Source organism: Jaculus jaculus, chromosome 12, assembly GCF_020740685.1.
Source record: "Jaculus jaculus isolate mJacJac1 chromosome 12, mJacJac1.mat.Y.cur, whole genome shotgun sequence".
In the NCBI taxonomy this organism is placed as follows: Eukaryota; Metazoa; Chordata; class Mammalia; order Rodentia; family Dipodidae; genus Jaculus; species Jaculus jaculus.
In genome coordinates this window covers 23,032,386-23,055,428 of record NC_059113.1, presented here as the reverse complement: position 1 = coordinate 23,055,428, position 23,043 = coordinate 23,032,386, and the positions used below count along the sequence as shown (strand labels likewise).

The 23,043-nt window shown below is 44.8% G+C and overlaps 1 protein-coding gene across 1 annotated transcript; it reads left to right on the top strand.

The window, feature by feature from the left end:
• The first annotated feature begins 78 nt into the window (after positions 1 to 78).
• Plpbp (pyridoxal phosphate binding protein) lies at positions 79 to 22,708 on the top strand. Its single transcript, XM_045131860.1, has 8 exons — positions 79 to 214; positions 2,732 to 2,839; positions 2,914 to 2,949; positions 3,508 to 3,583; positions 15,107 to 15,241; positions 17,840 to 17,982; positions 18,821 to 18,919; positions 21,298 to 22,708. The coding sequence occupies exons 1-8, from the start codon at positions 116 to 118 to the stop codon at positions 21,427 to 21,429; spliced, it is 828 nt and encodes a 275-aa protein (XP_044987795.1). The 5' UTR covers positions 79 to 115; the 3' UTR covers positions 21,430 to 22,708.
• The last annotated feature ends 335 nt before the right edge of the window (positions 22,709 to 23,043 follow it).

Here is a 23,043-nt window from a genome sequence, read left to right as displayed (position 1 = left end):
GATTGGACGAGATGACTGAGTGGTGAGCGATGATTGGGCATCGCAGAGGGAGGGGCGGGACCGGAAGAAGGTCTGGGCCCGCAGGCGCCGAGCCCCTCGGCGTCGTCTCCGGGGAATGTGGAGAGCCGGCAGCATGTCCGCGGAGCTGGGAGTTGGGTTCGCGCTGCGGGCAGTGAACGAGCGCGTCCAGCAGGCTGTGGCGCGGCGGCCCCGGGTGAGGAAGGGGGACAACAGCGACAGTGGGCGGACGCCCTAGGGGGCGGGGGAAACACCTGCGCGGGACTAAGGTCGTCACGTGACGCCGTGGGGTCTCCGGCGGGTTGCGGAGCCCGGGAGGCTCGGAAGGAGTCCTCCGAGGCCTCGCGTTGAGGCTGTTAGGTTTTGTGCAGGTTGGCGTGCGTGGTGCCCAAAGAAGGTGCCCCCGCCTCGGGCATCAGGCCAGTTCGCTTCGTGTTAGGGGACTTGGAGCATTGCAAGAAGAGCCAGCGGTGAAGGAAGAATGCGGTGCCAGAGCCCAGAGAGGACCGAATCCACCCGAGATCCGTGTGTGGCCAGCGGCTGACAGCTAGTAGTTGCTCAGCAAATGTCACTTCCGCCACTTGCCCAGGTGGGGGTGGACTGGCCAGGCTTGACCCGTTGCAGCCCGAGGGAACTGTAGGATGTCCAACAGCAAGCGGTGCTTTCAAGGGGACACTTTTATTTCTTTCTATATTGTATGTATCGTGTCTTCTCTTGAACTTTCTTTATTAGACCAAAATCATTATCTGCTTGTCTCCATGCAAGTTAAGTTGAATAATGTGGAATGAGACAAGATCTGAACTCTGGTAGATTTTCGAAGCTGGGCTACTTGTTCTAGTTTTTGCCCTGGAAGTCATTGACTGAGCATAATCCTAAGAATTATAACACATCCTCATAAGAGGTTTGTGACACGGCTGCTCAGAAGGAAGCCAGAGGAGACTGCTAATTCACATGATTTTTGTCCGTCCTGTGAAAGCATCAGGGAGTGGTAGGGACATGAAGACTAACTCTTGGAGGACAAATGGAGCTCACTGCCTCCGTGCGGACTTGGCTGCAGAAGAAGGCAATGAAACTTTTCTGAGAAGGATGTGGGGAGAGGTCAGGTAGCTCTAATCCTGAATCTAGAATTATGTCCCAATCTCAGTTCTGCCACTGGTTGGCCGAGTCATCGATTGAACAAGAAGTTACATGTCTTTACCCTGACTAAGCCTCTGAGAGTGAATGGAAGCATTACTGATACTCCCTGACCAGAAGTAGTTTCTCAAACTGTTTATCTCTTGGGGCTTCAGAAGTCAAAGTGACCTCTCTGCCAATGAAGGGACTTTACTTGATGCAGTGACTCTGTTTTGTTTTGCCTTTTTGTGATCTAGGAATACAAACCCAAGACTTCATGATTAGAGGCAAGCACTGTCTCCACATTCCTTCACTGTCAGCTCAGTGAAGTGTTTTCTTCAGCCTCCAACATTGCATGTGTGTGTGGTGGTTTCAGTGAAATGTCCCCTACAGGCTTGTGTGTTTTGAATATTGTCTCTAGCTGCTCTGACACTTTGGGAAAGCTGTAGGGGCCTTAGGGAGGTGTCGAGCCTTTCTGGAGAAGGTGTGTCCCTGGGGGCGGCCTTTGGGTTTTATAGTCCCAGCTCCCCTTCCCACTGCCAGTGCTAGCCAGCTCCCTCTCTGCTTCCTGCCTGCTGATGAGGAGATGTGACTCCGGCTTTCTGCACCTGCCGTGCTTTCCCGGCCATGATGAAGCTTCCCCACACAACTGAAAACGAAAATAAACCCTTTCCTTCCACAAACTGCTTCTGGTCTGGTGTTTTGTCCCAGCAATGAGAAGGTAACTGCTACACTGAGAATCATCCCGACCACATTTCAAAAAGGAAATCCTGGGCTGGAGAGATGGCTTCGTGGTTAAGGCACTTGCCTGCAAAACATAAGGACTCAGGTTCAGTTCCCCAGGACCCACTTAGGCCAGATGCACAAGGTGGCACATGCATCTGGAGTTTTGTTTGCAGTGGCTAGAGACTCTGGCAGCCCATTCTTTTCCCTCTCAAACAAATAAATAGTTTTTTTTTGTTTTTTTTTTTTTAAGAGGAAGTCCCTAGGGCTGAGTGTAGCTCATACAGAGCTGCATACCTAGTCTAGCATTGCCTAGCATTCTCAGTGCCCTGGGTTCCAAACCCAGCACCCCAAAAACAAAAAGGAGACTCTTGGGCCCCAACTGCAGAGATTCAGATTCAGTATATCTGAGTGGGACCCTGGTTATGCTGATGTACTTGACCAATGGCTTTAATCTGCTAGGCTGTCCTGAGAGAGATGCCGTCTGCTTCATAGTAAGGTTATTACCTTTAGGCTGAAGTGCCATGCATGTAACAGACATCTGTTCTTCAGTCATTGATACTGATCTCCCTACAGAATGGGAAATGGCTTTTACCAAAGTCACGTTGAGATTTGTACCCATCCTACAAGGTGTATCCTAAGGAACATATTGTGTGACAATGGTTTCTTTTTGTTTTTTCTTTTTGTTTTGTTTTTGAGGTAGGGTTTCACGCTAGCTCAAGCTGACCTGGAATTCACTATGTAGTCTCAGGGTGGCCTCAGACTCATGGTGATCCTCCTACCTCTGCCTCCAAAGTGCTGGAATTAAAGGTGTGTGCCACCACCTCGTTGATAATAGTCTCTTACATTCACTCATGTGACTCTTTCCCTCTGGCAGGACCTCCCAGCCATCCAGCCCCGGCTAGTGGCAGTCAGCAAAACCAAACCTGCAGACATGGTGATTGAAGCCTACGGTCATGGCCAGCGCACTTTTGGAGAGAACTATGTAAGACTCCTCCCAAAGAACCTTAGGAAGATCTCGATTGCCAGCCTCTGACTTGTTCTGTTTTTACCCTTTAGGTTCAGGAACTACTAGAAAAAGCATCAAATCCTAAGGTAGGTGGATATTGGAATTCTTTATTATGTATATAAGTCTTGGCTCTTTAGCCAGAAAATTAAACCCAAGTTTGTAGTAGAGTTTAAAATAGGAAGTTGGGTTGGGAATAAAAATATCTACCTTCCCTTTATGTCTCAAAACCCAGTTAGGTTTTCTGTCTTTATTCAGACTATGATTTTCTCTTTTGTGGCTGTTTACAAATGGTGATTTTTAGGAATCGACTATAATCTTGTATTCTTTTGAGATAGGAAAACATGAATCAGAGGGCGGGAGGTATGATTCAGTAGTAGAGCACTTGTCTTGAAAACGTAAATCAGTTTTGTCTATAATGGGTGATTCCTAAAAAATATGGAGAATTGATAGGAACAAGGAAGGGAAACACAGCAGAAGTCCAAATTATTCTCATGGAGAGACTGGCTGAATATAGTGATATTCACTATTTGCCACACTTGAGGAACGAAACATAGTTGAAAAAGGTGTCTGGGAGTGTGCAACGTGTTTCAGCCAGTAAAGCACCATGAAATCCAAGTGAAAAATGGTTACTTTTCTCTCTTCAGATTCTGTCTTCATGTCCTGAGATCAAATGGCACTTCATTGGCCATTTACAGAAACAAAATGTTAACAAGTTGATGGGTAAGATAAAACTCTAAATATGAAAATGGGACTTCTCTGTCATTGCATGGCTTAAACCACAGAAGCTTTTAGAGCATACTGAATTCACTTTATGTGTTGTGGAGTTTCTTTTCTTTTCTTTCTTTAAAAACAAAAACAAAACCAAAAAAAATTTATTTATTTATTTATTTGAGAGAGAGTGAATGAGTGAACATGCCAGGGCCTCCAACCACTGCAAACAAACACTAGATGCATGTGTCCCCTTGTGCATGTGACTTACATGGGTCCTGGAGAATCAAACAATATCTTTTGGCTTTGCAGGCAAATGCCTAAACTGCTAAGCCATCTCTCCAGCCTGTGGAGTTTCTTTTAATAAAATAAAGTAAAATAAAAATAATGAACTATAGGAGCTGGAAGTATAGCTCAGTGGTAGAGCACTTGCCCAGCACTTGTATGACCCTAACTTCAATCCCTAGTATCAAAAAAAAAAAAGTAATAATTGCAAAAAGACACATACATCTGGAGTCACTGAAGTTTATTCTCTCAAAGGTATCAAAATTTAACCTGCATTTCTTAACAAAATTTTCCAGGCTAGTCTTTCTTTTTTTTTTTTTTGTGATCTCACTCTAGCTCAGACTGACCTGGAAGTCACTGTATAATCTCAGGCTGGCCTCAAACTCATAGAAATCTTCTTACCTCAGCCTCCTGAGTGCTGGGATTAAGGTATGCACTGTCATGCCCAGCCAGTTTGGCTATTGTTGTAAATTTTTAAAAATATTTTAACTTATTTTATTGCAAGCAGAGAGATAGAGAGAAGAGATATAGACAAAGAGAATGGGTACACCAGGGCATCTAGCCACTGCAAATGAACTCCAAATGCATATGCCACTTAGTGGAATTACACATCTTACAAGCTGAATCTGTCTCCATTATATGTATCTTTGACTTTTTTGATGGGGGGTTCGCAGTAGAGTTTTGCTGTAGTTCAGGCTGACCTGGAATTTACTATGTAATTTCGGGGTGGCCTTGAACTCATGGTGATCCCTCTATCTCTGCCTCCCAAGTGCTAGAATTAAAGGCTTACACCAATACCACGCCCAGCTATCTTTGACTTTTTTAAAGAACTGCCAGAGACTTTTCCAAAATAGTTATGCCACTTTCCCTTCCCAGCAGCAGTATTCATGTTCCTCCACATGCTTGCTAATACTTGGTTGTGGTAAGTCATGTTTTGTTTTGCTGGGGAGGGGGACTTTTACCAGCTACATAAATGCTCTACTGCTGAACTTCATCCGCTGGCCTCAGTCTTCATTCATTTCAGCTGTTCTAACAGTATAGGTGGCATCCTTGCATTTCCCTGATGGGTAGTAATGTTGAGCACCCTTTTACTTGTTTGCCATCTGAATGTCTTCTCTGATGAGGTATCTAAGAAATCTTCTACAAATTTGGATTCTTTTCTTACTACTGAGATTAGCAAGGTCTTTATATATTTTAGTTATGATTCCTTCATATATGCTTGGTAAATATTTCCTCCAGTCTGTGCTTTCCTTGTCTTTTTATATTCTTTAGCAGTCTCTCTCCCTCTTTTTTTTTTTTTTTTTACCTCCACTTGTACATTGGTAAAATCATTTTATTTTGCATTCTGCAGATTAAGATGTGTGCTACCCAGGTTTCAGTTACCATCCATAAAGCCTGTCTCTGGAAGTACACTAGGGGGCTCACAGAATTATTGGAAAGCATATGCAGACAAGTAGACAAGGAAGGGCATTGCTAGGTGGGCCACGGGAGCAGGTTGCTTTGTTAGTGCCTTTTTTTGTCCTTGGGTTGCAGTGGAAGCTGAAGAGTGTTAGACATGCCAGGACCATAGAACATCTTTCTGGGCTTGAATTGGATCCGTCCCCTAAGAGAAACTGTGTAAAGGTGCGATGTCGGCTGCATGGGATGGGGTTGGGGTGGGGCCATCAATACTCACTCAGAGGTACAGCCTGCGCACTATACAACCAGCCAGCAAGGCATTTATGACCATGGGGGCAATGGTGAAGTGACTGTCACACTGTTATGGCAGTAACCATCTGCTTTCTGATTGGATTTGTGACCTACTTCAAAGGGGGGGGAGGAATTTATGCCTGATACTGAAAACTTAGTCAAAGGCTTGTATCACAGGCTCTAGGAGGGAAACTACTACCACTTTTTGGCTCCGTGAATATGTTGTACCCATTAAACTGCCTTCTAAATATTTATCTTTAATCCTATAAATTAGAGTTAGCCCCAGCTTTGGTCAGAGAAGCTTCCTTTTGCAGATTATTGGGTAGACCCAAAACACATCAAGGGGGCTGAAGAGATGGTTCAGCAGTTAAGGCACTTGCCTGCAAAGCCTTATTCCCTAGTGCCCACATAAAGATGCACAGAGGCACATGTATCTGGAGTTCATTTGTTTGCAGTGGCTAGAGGCCCTGGCACACTCGTGTTTGTGTTTTCTCTCACCTTAAAAATAAATAAGTTTTAAAAAAAAAACATATCAAGGGCTAGGGAGATGGCTCAGTGGTTAAAGGCAGTTGCTTGCAAAGCCCATGTTCAATTCCCCAGTAATCATGTAAAGCCTGATGCACAAAGTGGCGCATGCATCTGGTGTTCATTGGTAGCAGCAAGAGATCCTGGCATGTCCATTCCCCACCCCATCCCCCACACTCAAACTTTTTTAAAGACTCAACAGAGTCTTGAGACCAAGTGGTTATTGAGTGCTCAGCCCAAAATGGGGCATCTGTATCTCCCCCCCAAGACTCAGAGACTATTGCAGAAGAGAGAGTGGAAAGAACGTGAGACCAGAGGATGGAGAGGAGTGCCGTGGGACACGACACAGCCAAATACTCATGAACTTGCAGCAGCTGTCATTGTGTCACAAGAGCTACACAAGATTTGGCCCACAAGTATTCCATCATGGGTGGTAGAGGGGTTTGTGAGGCCCCAACTCATCCCTAAAGAGTTGTTGGCAGTTATAGTTGCTGGGGGCGGGGGAGACATTTTCTTTGGTTATGTAGCCACTGTTAAGTTGCCCATGCTCCAGTAAGCAATGCTGAACCCGTGCTCACGCAAGAACCCTAAACTTAGTGGATCACCAAAAACAAAAACTAGCAAAGTAGGGCTGGAGGGATGGCTTAGTGGTTAAGGTGTTTGCCTACAAAGCCAAAGGATCCCGGGTTGACTCCCCAGGACCCACGTAAGCCAGATGTACAAGGGACACTGCATCTGGAGTTCATTTTCAGTGGTTGGAGACCCTGGAATGCCCTTTCTCTCTCTCTCTTAAATAAATAAACAAACAGAAATATATTTAATTATTTTAAGTTAAAACATCAAAGTAGAAATGGGACTGGTTGGGAAGCGGAAAGAACACAAGAGAAGGATATGGGGGTTGAACTTGAAAAAAGTACATAATGCACATGTTTAACATTTTCACAAAATAAGTTTTAAAGAAAGACTTGCTGGTATAATGAGAGTAAGGCTTAACTCAGGGTTACTTACTATTACTAAGGCACAGCCCTCCTCTGTAAACTAACCCTTATTGCAGTCAACTTCTCTTTGCTGGCAGAAAGCACCAAACCAAAAGCAGCTTGTGGGAGAAAAGGGTTTACTTTGGCTTACAGACTCCAGGGGAAGCTCCATGATGGCAGGGGAAACAATGGCATGAGCAGAGGGTGGACGTCATCAGGTGGACAGCAGCAGCAGGAGAGTGCACCAAACACTGTGAGGGGAAGCTGGCTATAACATTCCTAAGCCTATCCTCCAGGAGGATCCAGTTCCCAAATTGCCACCAGCTGGGGACCTACCATTCAGAACACTTAAGTTTATGGGGGACACCTGAATCAAACCACCACACCAGTGTTCCATGGATCTTGAGTTTTCCATCCTGGCTTGTGGGAATAGGCAATGTCCCACATCCTCTGTGAACCTCGGGCAACGTTTATTACCCTACTCTGTTCCGGTTGTTCTTTGCTGGGCCTTACGCAGTTCTCTCGACTGCACACACACAGTGCCCATCTGAATAAGGACCCGATTACAGATCACTGGGCTCTGTTTGTGCGGCTCTGCCTTCTCCCACATTCTGCCATGTGAACTTGGCTGCCTCCATCTTTCCAACTGCTCAATTCCATGCCCTCAACTCAGATTCCACCACGTTCTTCCTGTGTTCCTCTTCCCAGAACCATGTTAGCGAAAACACCCCAGGCAGTAAACAGGCAGGTGGGCTCACCTCATTTGTTGCCTGTTTCAGAAATCACTGTTTTATGTGACATCCAGTTCTTGTAAATCGTCTCATATTTTTTGTTCATTTGGCTCTTTCAGAAGACAAGACACATCTGGTCCTGGGGGTTACATGCTAGACAAGTTCTCTACCATTGAGCTCTATCCCTGGCCTGTGCTTTATGCTGAGAGACTAAGTTACTCAGACCAGTCTTGAAATCAGTCTGTAACCCAAGCAGGCCTAGAACTCCTAATCCTCCTGCCTCAACCTCCCACGTAGCTGGAATTATAGGCCTATACCTGGCATATCCTGTTTGGGAGTGGAAGTCTAATTTGTCTGTTTGGGGGCCAGGGGTTCATGTAGCTGAAGCTGCCCTCAGACTTGGTATGTAGCCAAGGATGACCTTGTACCTTCACATCCCAAGTAGTAGAATTACAGGCTTGAGCCACCACACCTGTTTTATGCCCTACTGAGGACTGAACCCAAATTTGTGCATGTTAAGCAAGCCCTATACCAACTAAGTTATATTCCCAGCCTGTTGTTGTTTTGAGTCTTGTTATATAGCACAGGCTAGACTTGAATTCACAGTTCTTCTATCTTCTCTTCCCAAATGATGGGATTACTGATGTGTGCCACCATTCTCAGCTTACTGTATTGTTCTTTCTCTATTATAAAACTGTATCAAATGAATCACTTGACCTGGGCTAAAGCAATACCCTACCTCAAAAAACAAAACAAAAAAAATCACGAGTTTTTAAAAGGCTTATTTTATTATTATTATTATTTGAGAGAGGGAGAGAGAGAGAACAGGCGTGCCAGGGCCTTTCAGCCTCTGCAAACAAACTCCAGATGCATGCATCCCCTTGTGTGCATGTGCAACATTGCGTGTTTGCGTCACTGTGTGTCTGGCTGAACATGGGACCTAGAGATTCACACATGATTTCACAGGCAAGTGCCTTAACCACTAAGCCACCTCTCCAGCCCTTGGGAGGCTTAATTTAGCAAGGTAAAAGAAGACCGAAAAACTTCGGGCAATGTGAATGTTTTTTTAATTTTGGGGGGTGGTTCTTTTGAGGCAGGGTCTCACTCTACCCCATGCTGACCTGGAATTCACTATGTAGTCTCTGGGTGACTTTGAACTCATGGCAGTCCTACTTCTGCCTCCCAAGTGCTGGGATTAAGGGCATATGACACCATACCCAGCAATTTTTTAATATTTTTATTAGCAAGAAACAGAGAAAAGAGGTAGACAGAGTGAGTATGGGCACACCAGGGCCTCCTGCCATTGCAAATGAACTCCAAATGCATGTGCCACTTTGTGCATCTGGCTTTATGTAGGCACTAGAAACTGTCTATCAGGCTGTCAGGCTTTGCATGCATGTGCCTGTAACCACTGAGCAATCTCTCCAGTCCTTGTAAATACTTTTTAAACTAACCAGCCAGATCCCAGATTAAATAAATTCTCCATTATCTAGGGAATAGATTGTTTTTCCCAGTCAGAAAAGTTGATTTCCGGGCTGTACTGTGACCTGCTTGATAACCCTACAGAGGACTAAGCCTCGCCCTGGAAGTGAGCAGGCACTAAGACACCCTGACAGGCTGTGTGCAGATTAGGCCAAAAGCAGAGTCTGACATAGGGTGCTGTTTATTACTGAAAACAGAACAGAACAAAACAAGCATAAAACGAGATGACCCCGGCACAGTAGCCCACACCTACTGTCTCATCTCCTGGAAAGACTGAGGAAGCAGAATTGTTTGAGTCCTGGAGCTTAAGGCCAGCCTTGGTATCATAGGGTCCCTCTGTCCGTCCCTCTTTTTAAAAACAAGACACATAGTGTTTCCTGAAAGTCAAAAAGCTTGGCTGGCACAAAGCACCCTGGAACCTCTGGTTAGTGCCATTAAGGAAATGTACAGTTTAGGGCTAACGACCTATATTGGGGATTGAACCCAGAGGCTCACAGATGCTACACAAATGTGTGGTATGTCTCCATCCCTCTTTTTACTTTTTTTATTTTGGAACAGGGTCTCATTGGCCTTGAACTCACTCCGTGACCCAGGCAAATCTTAAACTTGTGACCTCTTGTCCAACCTCTCAGCTCTCTAGATTATGGGCCTATGCTCTAGCTGGCATGAAGACTTCCTGCTTCTGTGAGACTCCTAACCAGATGGAATGCAATAAGCTGAGATGAAATGTCAATGGGCATTAAGCCTGAGGTCAAGTTTCTCTCCCCCTAATAATTGTGCAAGTATCAAGCTGGCAGAACTGAATTGGTCTATGGCCTCTCTCCTTGGGGCCAGTAGTTTAGGAGATGATTCTAGGCCAAGTACTGCTCCCATTCAGCTTCAATTTGTCTAGCTCCCTGGTGGCTTGGACATCTTCCGCAAAGGAATGGTCACCTTTCCCAGCAGCTTGGTATGATGCTCCAGTCACATGGTGGCATTCTCTGAGCATTTTACCTTCCCACTGAAGAATGGTATCTGGGAGGTGTTCTAGGTGAGGGGCTTGAAATGAATGTACTGTAGGGCTTCAAAGTTGTTATGGATGGCATGCCCCATCAGTGTCTTCCCTGTGAGTATTTGCAGGGTCTTGTAGTTGGACTGTGTAACATCACAAGTGCCTGGAGCTGGGTGTGGAAATTGGTGTACTGACATGGCAGGCCTGGCCTTTGGTGAGGGCTGGGTGCACTCCCTTGGGCTCTGTGGAGGTACAATTCAAGATGAGGGAACTCTGGAGGGGTTTGTGTCAATATATTAGTATTAAAAGATACTTTAGGCCTGGAAAGATGGATAAACAATTAAGAGCACTTCCTTGAGCTGGACATGGTCGCTCATACCTTTAATCCCAGCACTTAAGAGGCTGAGGTAAGAGGATTGCTGTGAGGTCAAGGCCAGCCAGAGCTATGGTGAGTTTCAGGCCAGCATGGGCTAGAGTAAGACACAGCCACAGAACAGACAAAAGAGCACTTCATGTGCAAGTATGAGACCTGAGGAAGCCTAAGAGACCACTTCCTTTGAGTTTAATCTCCAGGTCCCACAGAAATCCATAAATACTTGGGATGTGGCTATGCACATTTGTAACCCCACTTCTGTGGAGAGCAGAGACTGGAGAATCCCTCCAGAGCTTGCAAAATAAATAAATAAATGGCACGCTATGGATCATTGCTAGCCTCTGGTTCAAGACTGGGCAGAAGAGCAATGGAAAGGGACACCCTATGTTCCCCCAGGCTTCCACAGGCAAGCCGTGGGCACATACACATGCATACACCTCACACACCACATTACACCCATGCAAAAGAACATACTTTATATTGGATGGGAGGGATAGGAGAGGCCTGCCATATTTAGTAAATAGTCAATTAGATTCCATGCTTCAGTGTAATTTCCACCTAATGAATCTTGAAAATTAAAACTAGCCAGGTGTGGTGGCACATGCCTTTAATCCCAGCACTCAGGAGGCAGAAGCAGGGGGATCGCTGTGAGTTCGAGGCCATCCCTGAGACTACACAGTGAATTCCAGGTCAGCCTGACTCAACCTTAAAAGAGAGAGAGAGAGGGGAGGGGGGAAGGAAAGAAGGAAGGAAGGAAGGAAGGGAGGGAGGGAGGGAGGGAGGGAGGGAGGGAGGGAGGGAGGGAGGGAGGGAGGGAAGAAAGAAGGAAAGAAGGAAAGAAAATTAAGACTATAAAAATGGGCTGAGGCTGGAGAGATGGCTCAGCAGTTAAGGCATTTACTTGCAAAATCTAACAGCCCTGGTATGATTCCTCAGTACCCACATAAAGGCAGACACACAAAGTGGCACATGCTTCTAGAGTTGGTCTGCAGTGGGTGGCAGCCCTGGCATGCTCATTCTCTCTCTCTCTGTCTCCCCCCCCCACACACACACTCTCTCTCTCTCTCTCTCTCTGTCTGTCTCTCTTCTCTCTCTCTCAGTGCTTACAAATAAATAAATAAAGTTTTTTAAAAACAGGCTGCAAGCTGGGAGTGGTGGTGCACACCTTTAATCCCAGCACTCGGGAGGCAGAGGTAGGAGGATCGCCATGAGTTCAAGGCCACCCTGAGAGTACATAGTTAATTCCAGGTCAGCCTGGACCAGAGTGAGACCCCGCCTTGAAAAAAAAAAAAAAAGGCTGGAGAGATGTCTCCGCGGTTAAGGCTTGGGTTTGATTCCCCAGTAGCCACAAAATGAAGACACACAAAGTGGCACATGCATCCAGAGTTCATTTGCAGTGGCTGGAGGCCCTGGCATACCCTTAACAAAGTGTTTTTATGTTTTATTTTCTTATACTTGGGGAAAGATTTCCTAAACAAGACATGAAATCTAGAAACCACAAAAGAGACAACTAGAAAATTTATACAAAAATTAAAGTTTTCTGTGCTAGACTAGGAGAACAGTACTATTTTCAAAGAGGGAAAGCAATTGCTATTCAGAATACATAAAGAGCTATAAATGTTTGGCTTTTTACTTTTTTCTTGAGGCGGGGTCTTGCCACGGCCCAGAGTGACAGAAAGGTGCTGCCCTGCTCCTGCTTCAACCTCTCTCATGCTGTTGCTACGTATGCGCCACCAGACCTCGCTTGGTTCTTATATTTTTAGTTTTTTACTTGAGAGAGACAGTCAGAGAGTAAGAGACAGACAGCCCCTTTGTGGTTTTTGTTGTTGTTGCTTTTTAAAGGATCTGGCTGGGGAGATGGTTCAGTGATTAAAGCCACTTTCTTGCAAACTTGTTGGTTTAGGTTCGATCCCCCAGTAACCACATCAAGCCAGATGCACAAAGTGGCGCTCTTTTGCAGTGACAAGAGGTCTTAGTGCACCCATTGTATGTCTGTCTCTCTCAACTAAATTAATTAATTAATTTTTTAAAAATGAGAGCCTGGGTATGGTGGCCCATGCCTTTAATGCCAGCACTAGAGAGAAAGAGGTAGGAGGATCACTGTGAGTCCAAGGCCACCCTGAGACTACATAGTGAATTCCAGGTCAGCCTTGGCTAGCAGGAGACCCTACCGTGGAGAAAGAGAAAAAGAAGAAGAAAGGATTTCCTGTTGGGCCAATCTCAAACTCATAGTATGGATGAAGATGACCTTGAACTTCTCACCCTCCTGCCTTGAGTACCAGGACTGTAGGAACTGCAGTGATGGGCCACCATGCCATGCATAGTGGGATCCCACCCAGGGCTTTGTCCATGCCAGGCAAGCATTCTACCAAATAGGTCACATGCCCAGCCTACCCCCTTTTTTTAAATGAGAAAAACAATAGATACAAATTAAGAACAGGTAATTATAAATGGAAAAATACAGAATATTAGAAATCAAATGAAGTGTTCAACATAATTATAAAATCTGTTTCTCTCTATTCAGATTTGTTTAAAAAAATAGAAAATGAGTTGGGCATGGTGGCACACGCCTTTAATCCCAGCACTCGGGAGGCAGAGGTAGGAGGATCGCCATGAGTTTGAGGCCACCCTGAGACTACATAGTTAATTCCCGGTCAGCCTGGGCCAGAGTGAGACCCTACCTCGAAAAACCAAAAAAATTTTTTAAAAAAGGAAAAGATTGCTAACATCCAGAGTTTTGAGACAGTGAATAAATTGTCACACACACATGTTACCACAAAGATTCTAAAATGGTAGTTTGGGCTGGGGAGGTTTTTCAGCTGTTAAAGGTGCTTATTTGTAAAGCCTACTGGCACTGGGTTTAATTATCCAACCACCCAGGCATTCATTACCAGCAGCAAAAAACCATGGCGCTCATACATTCTTGTGCACATTTTTAAAAAAATGTAATCATAGAGTTAGGCTGAGGGTATAGCTCAGTAATAGAGCATTTGCCTAGCATGTGTGATGCCTAGAGTTTGATCCTACACGGTGCAAAAATAAAAAATAAACAGAATGTGGAGAGGCTGGAGAGAGGGCTCAGATGTTGAGGTACTTGCTTGGAAAGCCTGATGGCCTGGGCTTGTTTCCCTAGTACCCGTATGGAGCCAGGTGCACAGAGTGGTGCATGCGTCTACAGTTCATATGTAGTGACGGGAGACCCTGGTACACCCATACTCTCTCTCCTCTCGCAAATGAATAAGTAAGCTTTTTAAAAAGAATATGGAGTTAGTTTGCATTAGTTTAAATTACAGCTCTAGTATGTGTTCATTTTGCAAATTTGACACAGTTCTGTACCTCACTTTTTATTTCTATACACAGATAATGTTTGTGAACTGTGGTGAAAATTACAAAGATGAGCCAGACCCAGCAGATGCAGTTGAAACTGTTCAGGACACTAAGGCAGGAATGAGGTCTTGTCTCAAAAGACACGGAGGGGTGTGCAATGCAAATTTTAGGTAGTAGTTCAGTGGTAGAGCACTGGCCTAGCTAGCATGCACAAGGCACAAGGTTCAGTCCTCCACATGGGATAGAAAAGGGGGGGGGGGGAGGAAAGAAAGAAGGAAAGGGGGAGAAAATGAAAAGCTGGAAGAGGAGTGGATACACTTGCCACACAGCTCTGAGTACCTGAATCCACATCCCCAGGCCCCACATAAAAGCCAGCCAGAAGCTGGAGCAGGTTTGCTTCTGTAATCCCAGGGCTCCAGTGGTGGGTGAGAAGGAAGGCAGAGACAGGACAATTCCCAGAAACCCAAGGACTGAGCTGTCAACTAGGGACCCTGCCTCAAAACAAGGAGGAAGGCGAGGACTGGTCTAAAAGTTGGACACATGTACTCTCGCTCACAAGAGCACACACCAAATAAATAAAAAATAGGAGTGAAAGGGATGGAGAGAAGGTAAAATTTTTTCTATTTTTTAAATTCCTAATTTCAGTGCTTAATAAGAGCTGCTGGGGTTCTGTCACTGTTCTGTATCTGAGCCAGGTCTGCAGTTCCTCTTACGTGCATGTTTGTGTAATGCTAATGTCCAGAAGACACCATCCCAGAAAGTTTGATCCATGGCCACTCCCCTCCAGACTGGCATTTTGACTTCAATTGGATAACCTCTCTTCATTGTCATTTGGCTATTCCTCTGAGTTTGAAGACATAATTAGATCAAGCCTGTTTCTCGGGTTCTGTCCAGTCACCAGCTTCTTAAAAGTGTCCTCACATATGATGTTTTAGTTTTGCTTATTCATCTTTGCTGATGAGATGGGGACAGTCTGAGCTTGACCTTCCTATCTAGTAAAACTGTCAGGTTTGTCTGCAAGCCAAATAGAAGCTTCAGTTGTCTTTTTCTGTTCCTTGCATATTTTTCCCTGTGCGAGATCAAAGGTTTATTGCCGTTTTCTGCTGCAATGGGTGAATGAGGACTAATACCTCACTTCTTTCTTTCTCATTACAGCTGTCCCCAACCTCTTCATGCTGGAAACAGTAGACTCGGCGAAGTTGGCAGACAAAGTGAATAGTTCCTGGCAGAAGAAAGGTTCTACTGAAAAATTAAAAGTCATGATCCAAATTAACACCAGTGGAGAGGATAGTAAGTGACCAGACCTGAGTTGTAAATTTTTCATCCCTTGGGTGGCAGAAGCTCAGGGAGAATGGCAAGTACAAGCACTGATGAATGAAGTTATGGAAAGGAGGGACAGACAGCTTTTACTAAGCTGTTTTCTTATGGTCAGCGGTATAATGATAAGCAGGCCAATCCATGTAGGAATTATTTTTTTCCACCATATGTGATTCTTTAATTCACAGTGTTTGTTAGGAGTTAATATTGGGGAGGAGGTCGTGTAACTGTGATGTCCTGAAAACCCCCGAGTCGCCATTACTCCTGCAGGATTGGTCAGAGTTGTGTGCTTCTCAGGTCCCAGAGAAACTCTCCTGAGAGCTGCTGAACACAGTCACTGTCTTGTGGGGCTCAGATTAGCGCCTTCATCAGACACACTTGGGCTGGAGCTCTGCCACTTTCCAGCTTTGGAACTCTGGGCCAGTTACCTGGCCTCTCTGTACCTCAGTTTGCTAGTGTGGTAATGACATCATAGTAGTGCCAGCCACTAAGGGTAAGGGCAGGGATTGAATACCGTGCTGCAGGCAAAGCTGTGAACACAGAGCATTGAGCATCTCACTTGTTAGCTTTGTTAAGAGTCAGTGTTTTGGGGGTGGGGAGATGGCTTGGTGGGGAAAGTGCTTGCTGCATAATTATGAGGACCTGAGTTTGGATCCCCAGTTCCTAAATAAAAGTTGGGTGTGGTGCCCTGCACCTTTAGCACTTTTAGCGCTAGGGAAGTGGAGAGAGGAGGATCCCTATGACTTTCTGGCTAGCTGGCATAGCCAAATGAGTGAGCTCTGGATTCAGTGAGAAACACTGTCTCAATAAGGTGGTGTGCTGGGGAGATGGCTCAGCAGTTAAGCTTACTTGTAAAGCTAGTAGCCTGGGGTTCATTTCCCCAGCACCCTTGTAGAGCCAGATGCAAAATGTGTATATATACTGTGTTGATTTGTAGCAAGCTGTAAGAGACCCTGAGTGCACCCATACTTACATACGTAAATGATTTTCTTAATATATGTATGTATTTTTAAAAAGGTGGACAGCAATTAAGGGAGACACCCAGCATCCAACTCCAGTCTCCACACATGCACATATACACATCCCTATAAATTGCAGAAACAATAAAATGAAAAATGTTTTTTAAAAAATAAATGGTTAGATCGCCGGGCGTGGTGGCACACTCGGGAGGCAGAGATAGAAGGATCACTGTGAGTTCAAGGCCACCCTGAGACTACAGAGTTAATTCCAGGTCAGCCTGGACCAGAGTGAGACCCTACCTCAAAAAACCAAAAAATAAAATAAAATAAAATAAATGGTTAGGATGGGAAATGGCTTAGTGATTAAGGCATTTGCCTGCAAAGCCAAAGGTCCCAGGTTTGATTCCCCAGTACCCACATAAAGCCAGATGTACAAGGTGGCACATGCATCTGGAGTTCATTTACCTGGCACGCCCATTCTCTCTATTCCTCTTTCTCTCAAATAAATAAAATTTAGGAGAATAAGAAATAAATGGTTGTAAGCCAGACATTTGCTTACAACCATATAACCCCCTGCATTTAGCAAATCTTACTTAGCATGAAGGAGCCCAACATATGCACCTTTTACCAGATATGCCCTAAAGTCAGGCTTCTGGGTTCAAATCCCAAGTCACAGTCATGTGACCTTATAAAGGCATTTATCTTCCCTGTCTCTCAATTTCCTCATCTTTAGAATGGAGCTACTAAGAGTACTTAAGCATAGAGTTATTGTATGAAATGAAAGTCCTAAAGTTTAGCATATGTACTAGGCACATAAGTGTTCGGGGTATTCTAACAGTTACCATTACTGTGTTGTATTACATGCACCCTGACTATAGCTACGTTGCATATAGGTAGATCTGAAATTGTCTCCAGATTGTTTTTATTACAATGTTTCTTGACAATTAGATGTGACTTACTCTAATTAAATAATACAGAGGATGATCCTGCCACCTTCAAATGGAGGCAAGGACTAGTCCCTAACACGAAATCACTGCTGTGGAGTCCTGTATTGTTGTTAACTTGTGAATTAAACTTTGCAGATCTGTAGTCAGAACTGTTTAGTATGTGAATGGATTTTAATTTTTGCAGTTCTACTAATGAACTGGCCAAACAATAAAATATTAGATTTAAAATAATATAGTTCTGAGGGTCATCTAGGATTTTTCAGTGTAAATTTTTCTCATGTCCCAGGAAATACAAGATGTTTTTCCTTTTCCTTTTGTTTACAGGTGAAATTCTGAGATGGAGAGAGTAGAGGGGCGGGTTTATCAGTGATAGAGCACTACACATGCAAAGCCTGGGTTCAGCCTCTAGTACTGTACAAATTAAACTGAAATGGAGTTTTTAAAAAAAACCTAATTTATAGCTCAGCCTTCAGGAATTCAGAACTTGGCCAGAAGAGGAACAAACACAGAAGACTTCACACTAAAATCCCTCCTTACAGCACGAAGACAAGTTATATCATGAGATCCCTGTCTGGGACTTACCTCCTCTGTCGTAAGGTTGAACATGGAGCCTTCCTCTGTTGACTTGGACAAACCTCATAAGAGTATTGTTTCTTTTTGTGAAGGTAAACACGGCCTTCCACCCTCAGGGACAATTGCCATGGTGGAACACATAAAGGCCAACTGTCCCAGCCTGGAGTTTGTGGGGCTCATGACCATAGGAAGCTTTGGACATGATCTTAATCAAGGACCAAACCCAGACTTCCAGGTACTGAGGGCTGGGGTACCACTCTTGTGCAAAAGAAGCCTCATGGGGGTGGGGTGCGGCTCAGAGCTAGAATGTGCCTGGTCATTGTGGGGCTCTGTGTTCCACCCCGGCACTGGTGGGAAACACAGCAGCATCATAGCCATTGTAGCACTGGCTAGTATAGTGACTTCAGGGATACCCCAGACATTTCCTGTCAGGTATTACAGCTGTCTTCTGAACTCTTAAGGAAGTGGGAGGAGAATAGGTTCCCAAACCCTGTAGGCTTTCCTGAACTCAGTGTTAGCTTGTCTGAACACAGTTTTAGACATAATGAACTTTTCCTTTCGAGTGATGGATAGTCTTTTTTTTTTATGTTGTTGGATTTTTATTTTGTTTTGGGGTTCTGTTGTAAGTTGGGGACATTGCTAAAAGCCTTTGCCATGACTTCTAGTAATTATTACAGACCTCAAAATTATGAGGAATAAAGAATCATCATCAGAAATGTTTTTATTTCCTTTTTGGTTTCATTTGCCTTCATTTTTTTTTTCTTCCTGAGACAGAATCTCACACTAGCCCAGGCTGACCTGGAACTTATTCTGAAGCCGTAGGCTTGTCCAACTCGTGGAGATGCTCCTCCTCTGCCTCCCTGGTGCTGGGATTAAAAGTTTGTGCTTCCATGCTTGGCTTTTGTTTTGGAGGCAGAGTCACCTTGTGTAGCGCAGGTTGGCTTGAATGAGATTCTCCTGCCTGCTTCTCCCAAGTGTGGGCATTGTAGGCATGTGCCACTACATCCGGCAGATTTGATCACTTAGGCATTGGAGGAAGCAGGAATAAAATGATGACACTGTGTCTCTCTCAGGTGCTGGTGTCCCTACGGGAAGAGCTCTGTAAAAAGCTGAGTATTCCTACAGACCAGGTTGAGCTGAGCATGGGCATGTCCATGGACTTTCAGCATGCAGTAAGTGTCCTTCCGGGTGACTTTTCTGCCGCCGGGGTTGGATGTAAAAGGCCAAAACAGAACTGGGTTTTCATGTAGAAATCTTTAAAATGCCTCATCCTAGCCACAGAGCCCAGCACAATTTTTCTCACATTTCCCCCTACCTACACCTCTCCTCTTTTGAAGTAAAATTTATAGAAATTATAGCCTGACAATTTTTTAAATGTTTTTTTCTTGGGGCTGGAGAGATGGGTCAGCAGATAAAGGAACTTGCTTGTAAAGCCAGATGCACAAAGTGGTACATGTGTATGGAGTTTGTTTGCAGCAGCAAGAGGTCCTGACATGCCCATTCTCATTCTCTCTCTCCTGTCCATCCGTCCGTCCCTCCTTTCCTCCTTCCCCTCCTCCCTAACTGCTTATAAATAAATATTAAATACTTTTCTTTATGTGTGTGAATGTGTGTGCGCACGTGTGTGTTCCCAGGTCTCTTGCTGTTGCAAACACCACATGTATACACCACTTGGGGTCCTGCTATACATGGGTACTGGGGGATCAAACACAGCTAGGCCAGCAGACTAAGCAAGCAAGCACCTTTAACCACCAAACCATCTCCCCGACCTCCACTTAATTTTTTTAATTTCGTCTGTTAACTGTTACCAGTCTACAAGTAACTGGCACGCTTGTTCCACAGCACGTGTGAGAGGATCAGAGGACAGCTTTCGGGTCAGTCCTTGCCTTCCACTTCATTTGAGGCAGGGTCTGCCTTCGTTTACTACTCCTTCAACAGGCTAGTTGGTCTGGGAGCATCTAAAAACTTCTCCTGCCTCTGCCTCCTTCCTTTGGCATGCTGGGCATTTCTCACCACAGGTTTACCGTAGTTTATGGAAGCTACAGCTTCCAGCTTTTACAAGGGGTCTGGGGACCTGATCTCAGTACTCAAAATTGCATGGAAAGCATTTTATCCACTGAGCCATCTCCCAGCCTTCACACTTAATTTGTTAAAACTCATCATAATTTCCTACGTGAAATATAAAAGAAAATAAGTTAAGCTATAGGCTGGGCGTGTGGCTCAGAGCTTAGCGTATGTTAGGCCCTGACGTTAGTCTGTAGGACTCTTCCCCACTTCAAAAAATACGTCAAAATTGAAATATATATATATTTGGTGTTTAGAGGCAGAGTCTTATTGTAGCCTAAATTGACCTCATTCTGTAGCCCCAGGCTTGCCTTCAACTCATGGCAATCCTGCTACCTCAGCCTCCCGAGTGCTGGGACTAAAGGTATGTGCCACCATGCCTGGCTTGAAACTATATTTAAAGACATGCCATTATATGAATGCTAGGGTATGGCTATATGACAGTGAAGCCTAATGAATGAAGTGGTCTGATGTTTAATATTGTATGTATATTCACTGTGAGTGCAGTAGCTATGAATATAAATTGATATAAGGTACTGTGTTGGCAATTCACTGAGTTTCTAAAATTATAAATAACAACCAGCTGTAGTAGTGCACACTTATAATCCCAGCACTTAGGAGGCAGAAGAAGGAGTTCCAAGCCAGCAGGATGACACAGCAAGAACTTATCACAAAAAAAATAAAATGATGGCTGAAGAGATGTCTCAGCAGTTAAAGGCACTTGTTTGCAAAGCTTGATAACCTGTGTTTGATTCCCTAGTACCCACATAAAGCCAGATGCACAAAGTGGGGCATGCATCTGGAATTCGATTGTGGTGGCAAGAAGCCCTGATGTGCCCATACGTTTTCTCTGCCTACAAATAAAAATAAAATGAAATACTAAATAAATAAAATAGTAAATAACAAAAGTTCCAAAAATTAAAATAGAAGTTTGCTTTTCTGGAACATGATATATATTAAGACAGTAAGAGAGAGCTGGGTGTGGTGGCTTCATGCCTTTAATTCCAGCAGTTGGGAGGCCGAGGTAGGAGGATTGCTGTGCGTTTGAGGCCACCTGAGAATAGAGTGGATTCCAGGTCAGCCTAGGCTATAGCAAAACCCTACCTTGGGGGAAAAAAAAAAAAGAAGAAGAAAAAAGAAAACAGTAAAAATTCTTTGTAAGTAAAATGAAATTTGATTCTGTGCTCAGATAACTACAGGAGGATTTTCCCCACCTGCCTGACCATGGCCCCTGTCCCACACACTGCAACATGCACCACCCCTGGCCCCAGATAAATGCTGGTCAACTACCCAGCTACTGTATAAACCAAGGAAATCCTTACTTCTTCCTTGAGCACCGCCTCAGGTAGTCCAGCCCCAAGGCCACCACTGCCCTAGACACAGACATCTTCAGCTGCGCCTCCATTTGCAGTCCACAGGGAGATGCAGCTTTGGCACTGGCTGCATTTTGTACTTTAAATCCTCAATTCTGTCTTCTTTCCCACAGATTGAGGTAGGATCTACAAATGTCCGGATAGGAAGCACTATTTTTGGAGAACGGGATTACTCAAAGAAACCTGCCCTAGACAAGACCACAGCTGAGCTGGCGGCCCCAGTGGCGGCGGCCCAGGAGCCCTAAGCCCAGGACAGCTAAGAAGACCAGCCGCGCACTGACATGGGCTTTCATTTCGATGCTCCCCGCATTACAGCACAGTCACTCCCGCCTGTGGCCCGGATAGAGGATGTCATGTGTGGGTGGAAGATGCCTGTGCTTAGCTTCTTCTGATCGAGAAGGTTTGCTTCAAGCAGAGGCTTGGGATCAAATTCGAGAAGCCAATACATGTCTTCAAAACAGAAACCAAACCAGTAGTCAGGAATTAAGATCACTGAACTCTTCCAAGGAGCACCACACAGTCCATGAATGCCTCTTCCTGAGTATCGTTACAGCTGACGCCTATAATGGGGAAAGTAAGGGTCTCCATTGTCATCCCCCTTAAATGGAATTCCCTGTAATTGCCAGTTTCCTACAAGTCCTCACTGAACAGTGTCCACCATTGCTCTTGACCAGTGATTGCTGCCCTCAGTCTCTTACCCTGGTCAGTAGGTGTGGAAGTGATCTGGAAGTACAGAACAGGTCACCTTGGGCAGCTCTAGGCACAGCTCCACTGTGGTATGGACCTAAAATTTCAAGGCCAAAATTTGGAAATGAGGCTTGGGCCTTTCTGTTTTTCCTCTGGGAACTACAGTGATGGGGAGTCCATGAGATGATACCTTCTCCAACTGGGTCGTTTCCTGGCAAGTTTTAGCAAAGACAGTGAATGCCACCCCCCACTGGAGACGCACATCTTTCAAAGCCAGTTTAGGCAGGTGGTTTCAATACGGCCTTGCTTTGCCTTTCCTTTTCCTGAGAAGTATTTTCCAGGCACATTTACAGACTCCTTCCATACTTAACAAGCCAGAACCTCGCAGCTTTTCTTGACTGTACATACCAGCATGAACTTAAAAATCCAGAAAGCAGTCAGGCACAAAGGTACACACCTGGGATGTCAGCACGTGGGAGATGGAGGCAGAAAAATTAGGAGTTCGAGGCCAGCCTAGGTTACAAGAAGCCCTGACTTCAAAAAAAAAAAAAAAAAAAAATGTAACAGCAGAAACAAAGCACAATTCTCTAATAATTATAACAGGCTTCAGTCTGGGCTGTTTACTTTCTAGGTAGCTTTTTCTTTTCTTTATTTAAGCCCCAGTCTTTAATTTTATGGACATGCTGCTGCTGCTGAATGTAATTTTATAAAACTTACATCATTATGATTTCTCTTCAACCGAAGCTGTGTGATAGGTTAGTCTATTAAATAAAACTGTGAGCTTGAATGATACCATCTGTGCCAACTACAGAACAATTAAAAGATTATTTTTTGTGATCTGGTGTAATGAGTGACTACGGCGGGGGGTTGGAGCTGACAGTCAACAGCTGCTGTCTTCATTTGGTGTCAGGCCAGCCTGGCTTTGGGGACGCTTTCCTCGGGTCACTGGTGCTGCCATGCCATATACGCAAAAAGGCTTCTGAACTGTAAGGGCAAGAAAATGAGGCTTAGCAGCACACGTGGCCCACGCCGGTGATCCCAGTACTCCGGAGGACGGCAAGTTCAAGGCCAGCCAAGCTGTGTAGCAAGTTCCTGCCTAACCTGGGGCATATATAAGACCTTGTGTCAAATAAACAGATAGGGGTCTGGTCAGTGGGCAGAGTTCTTGCTTA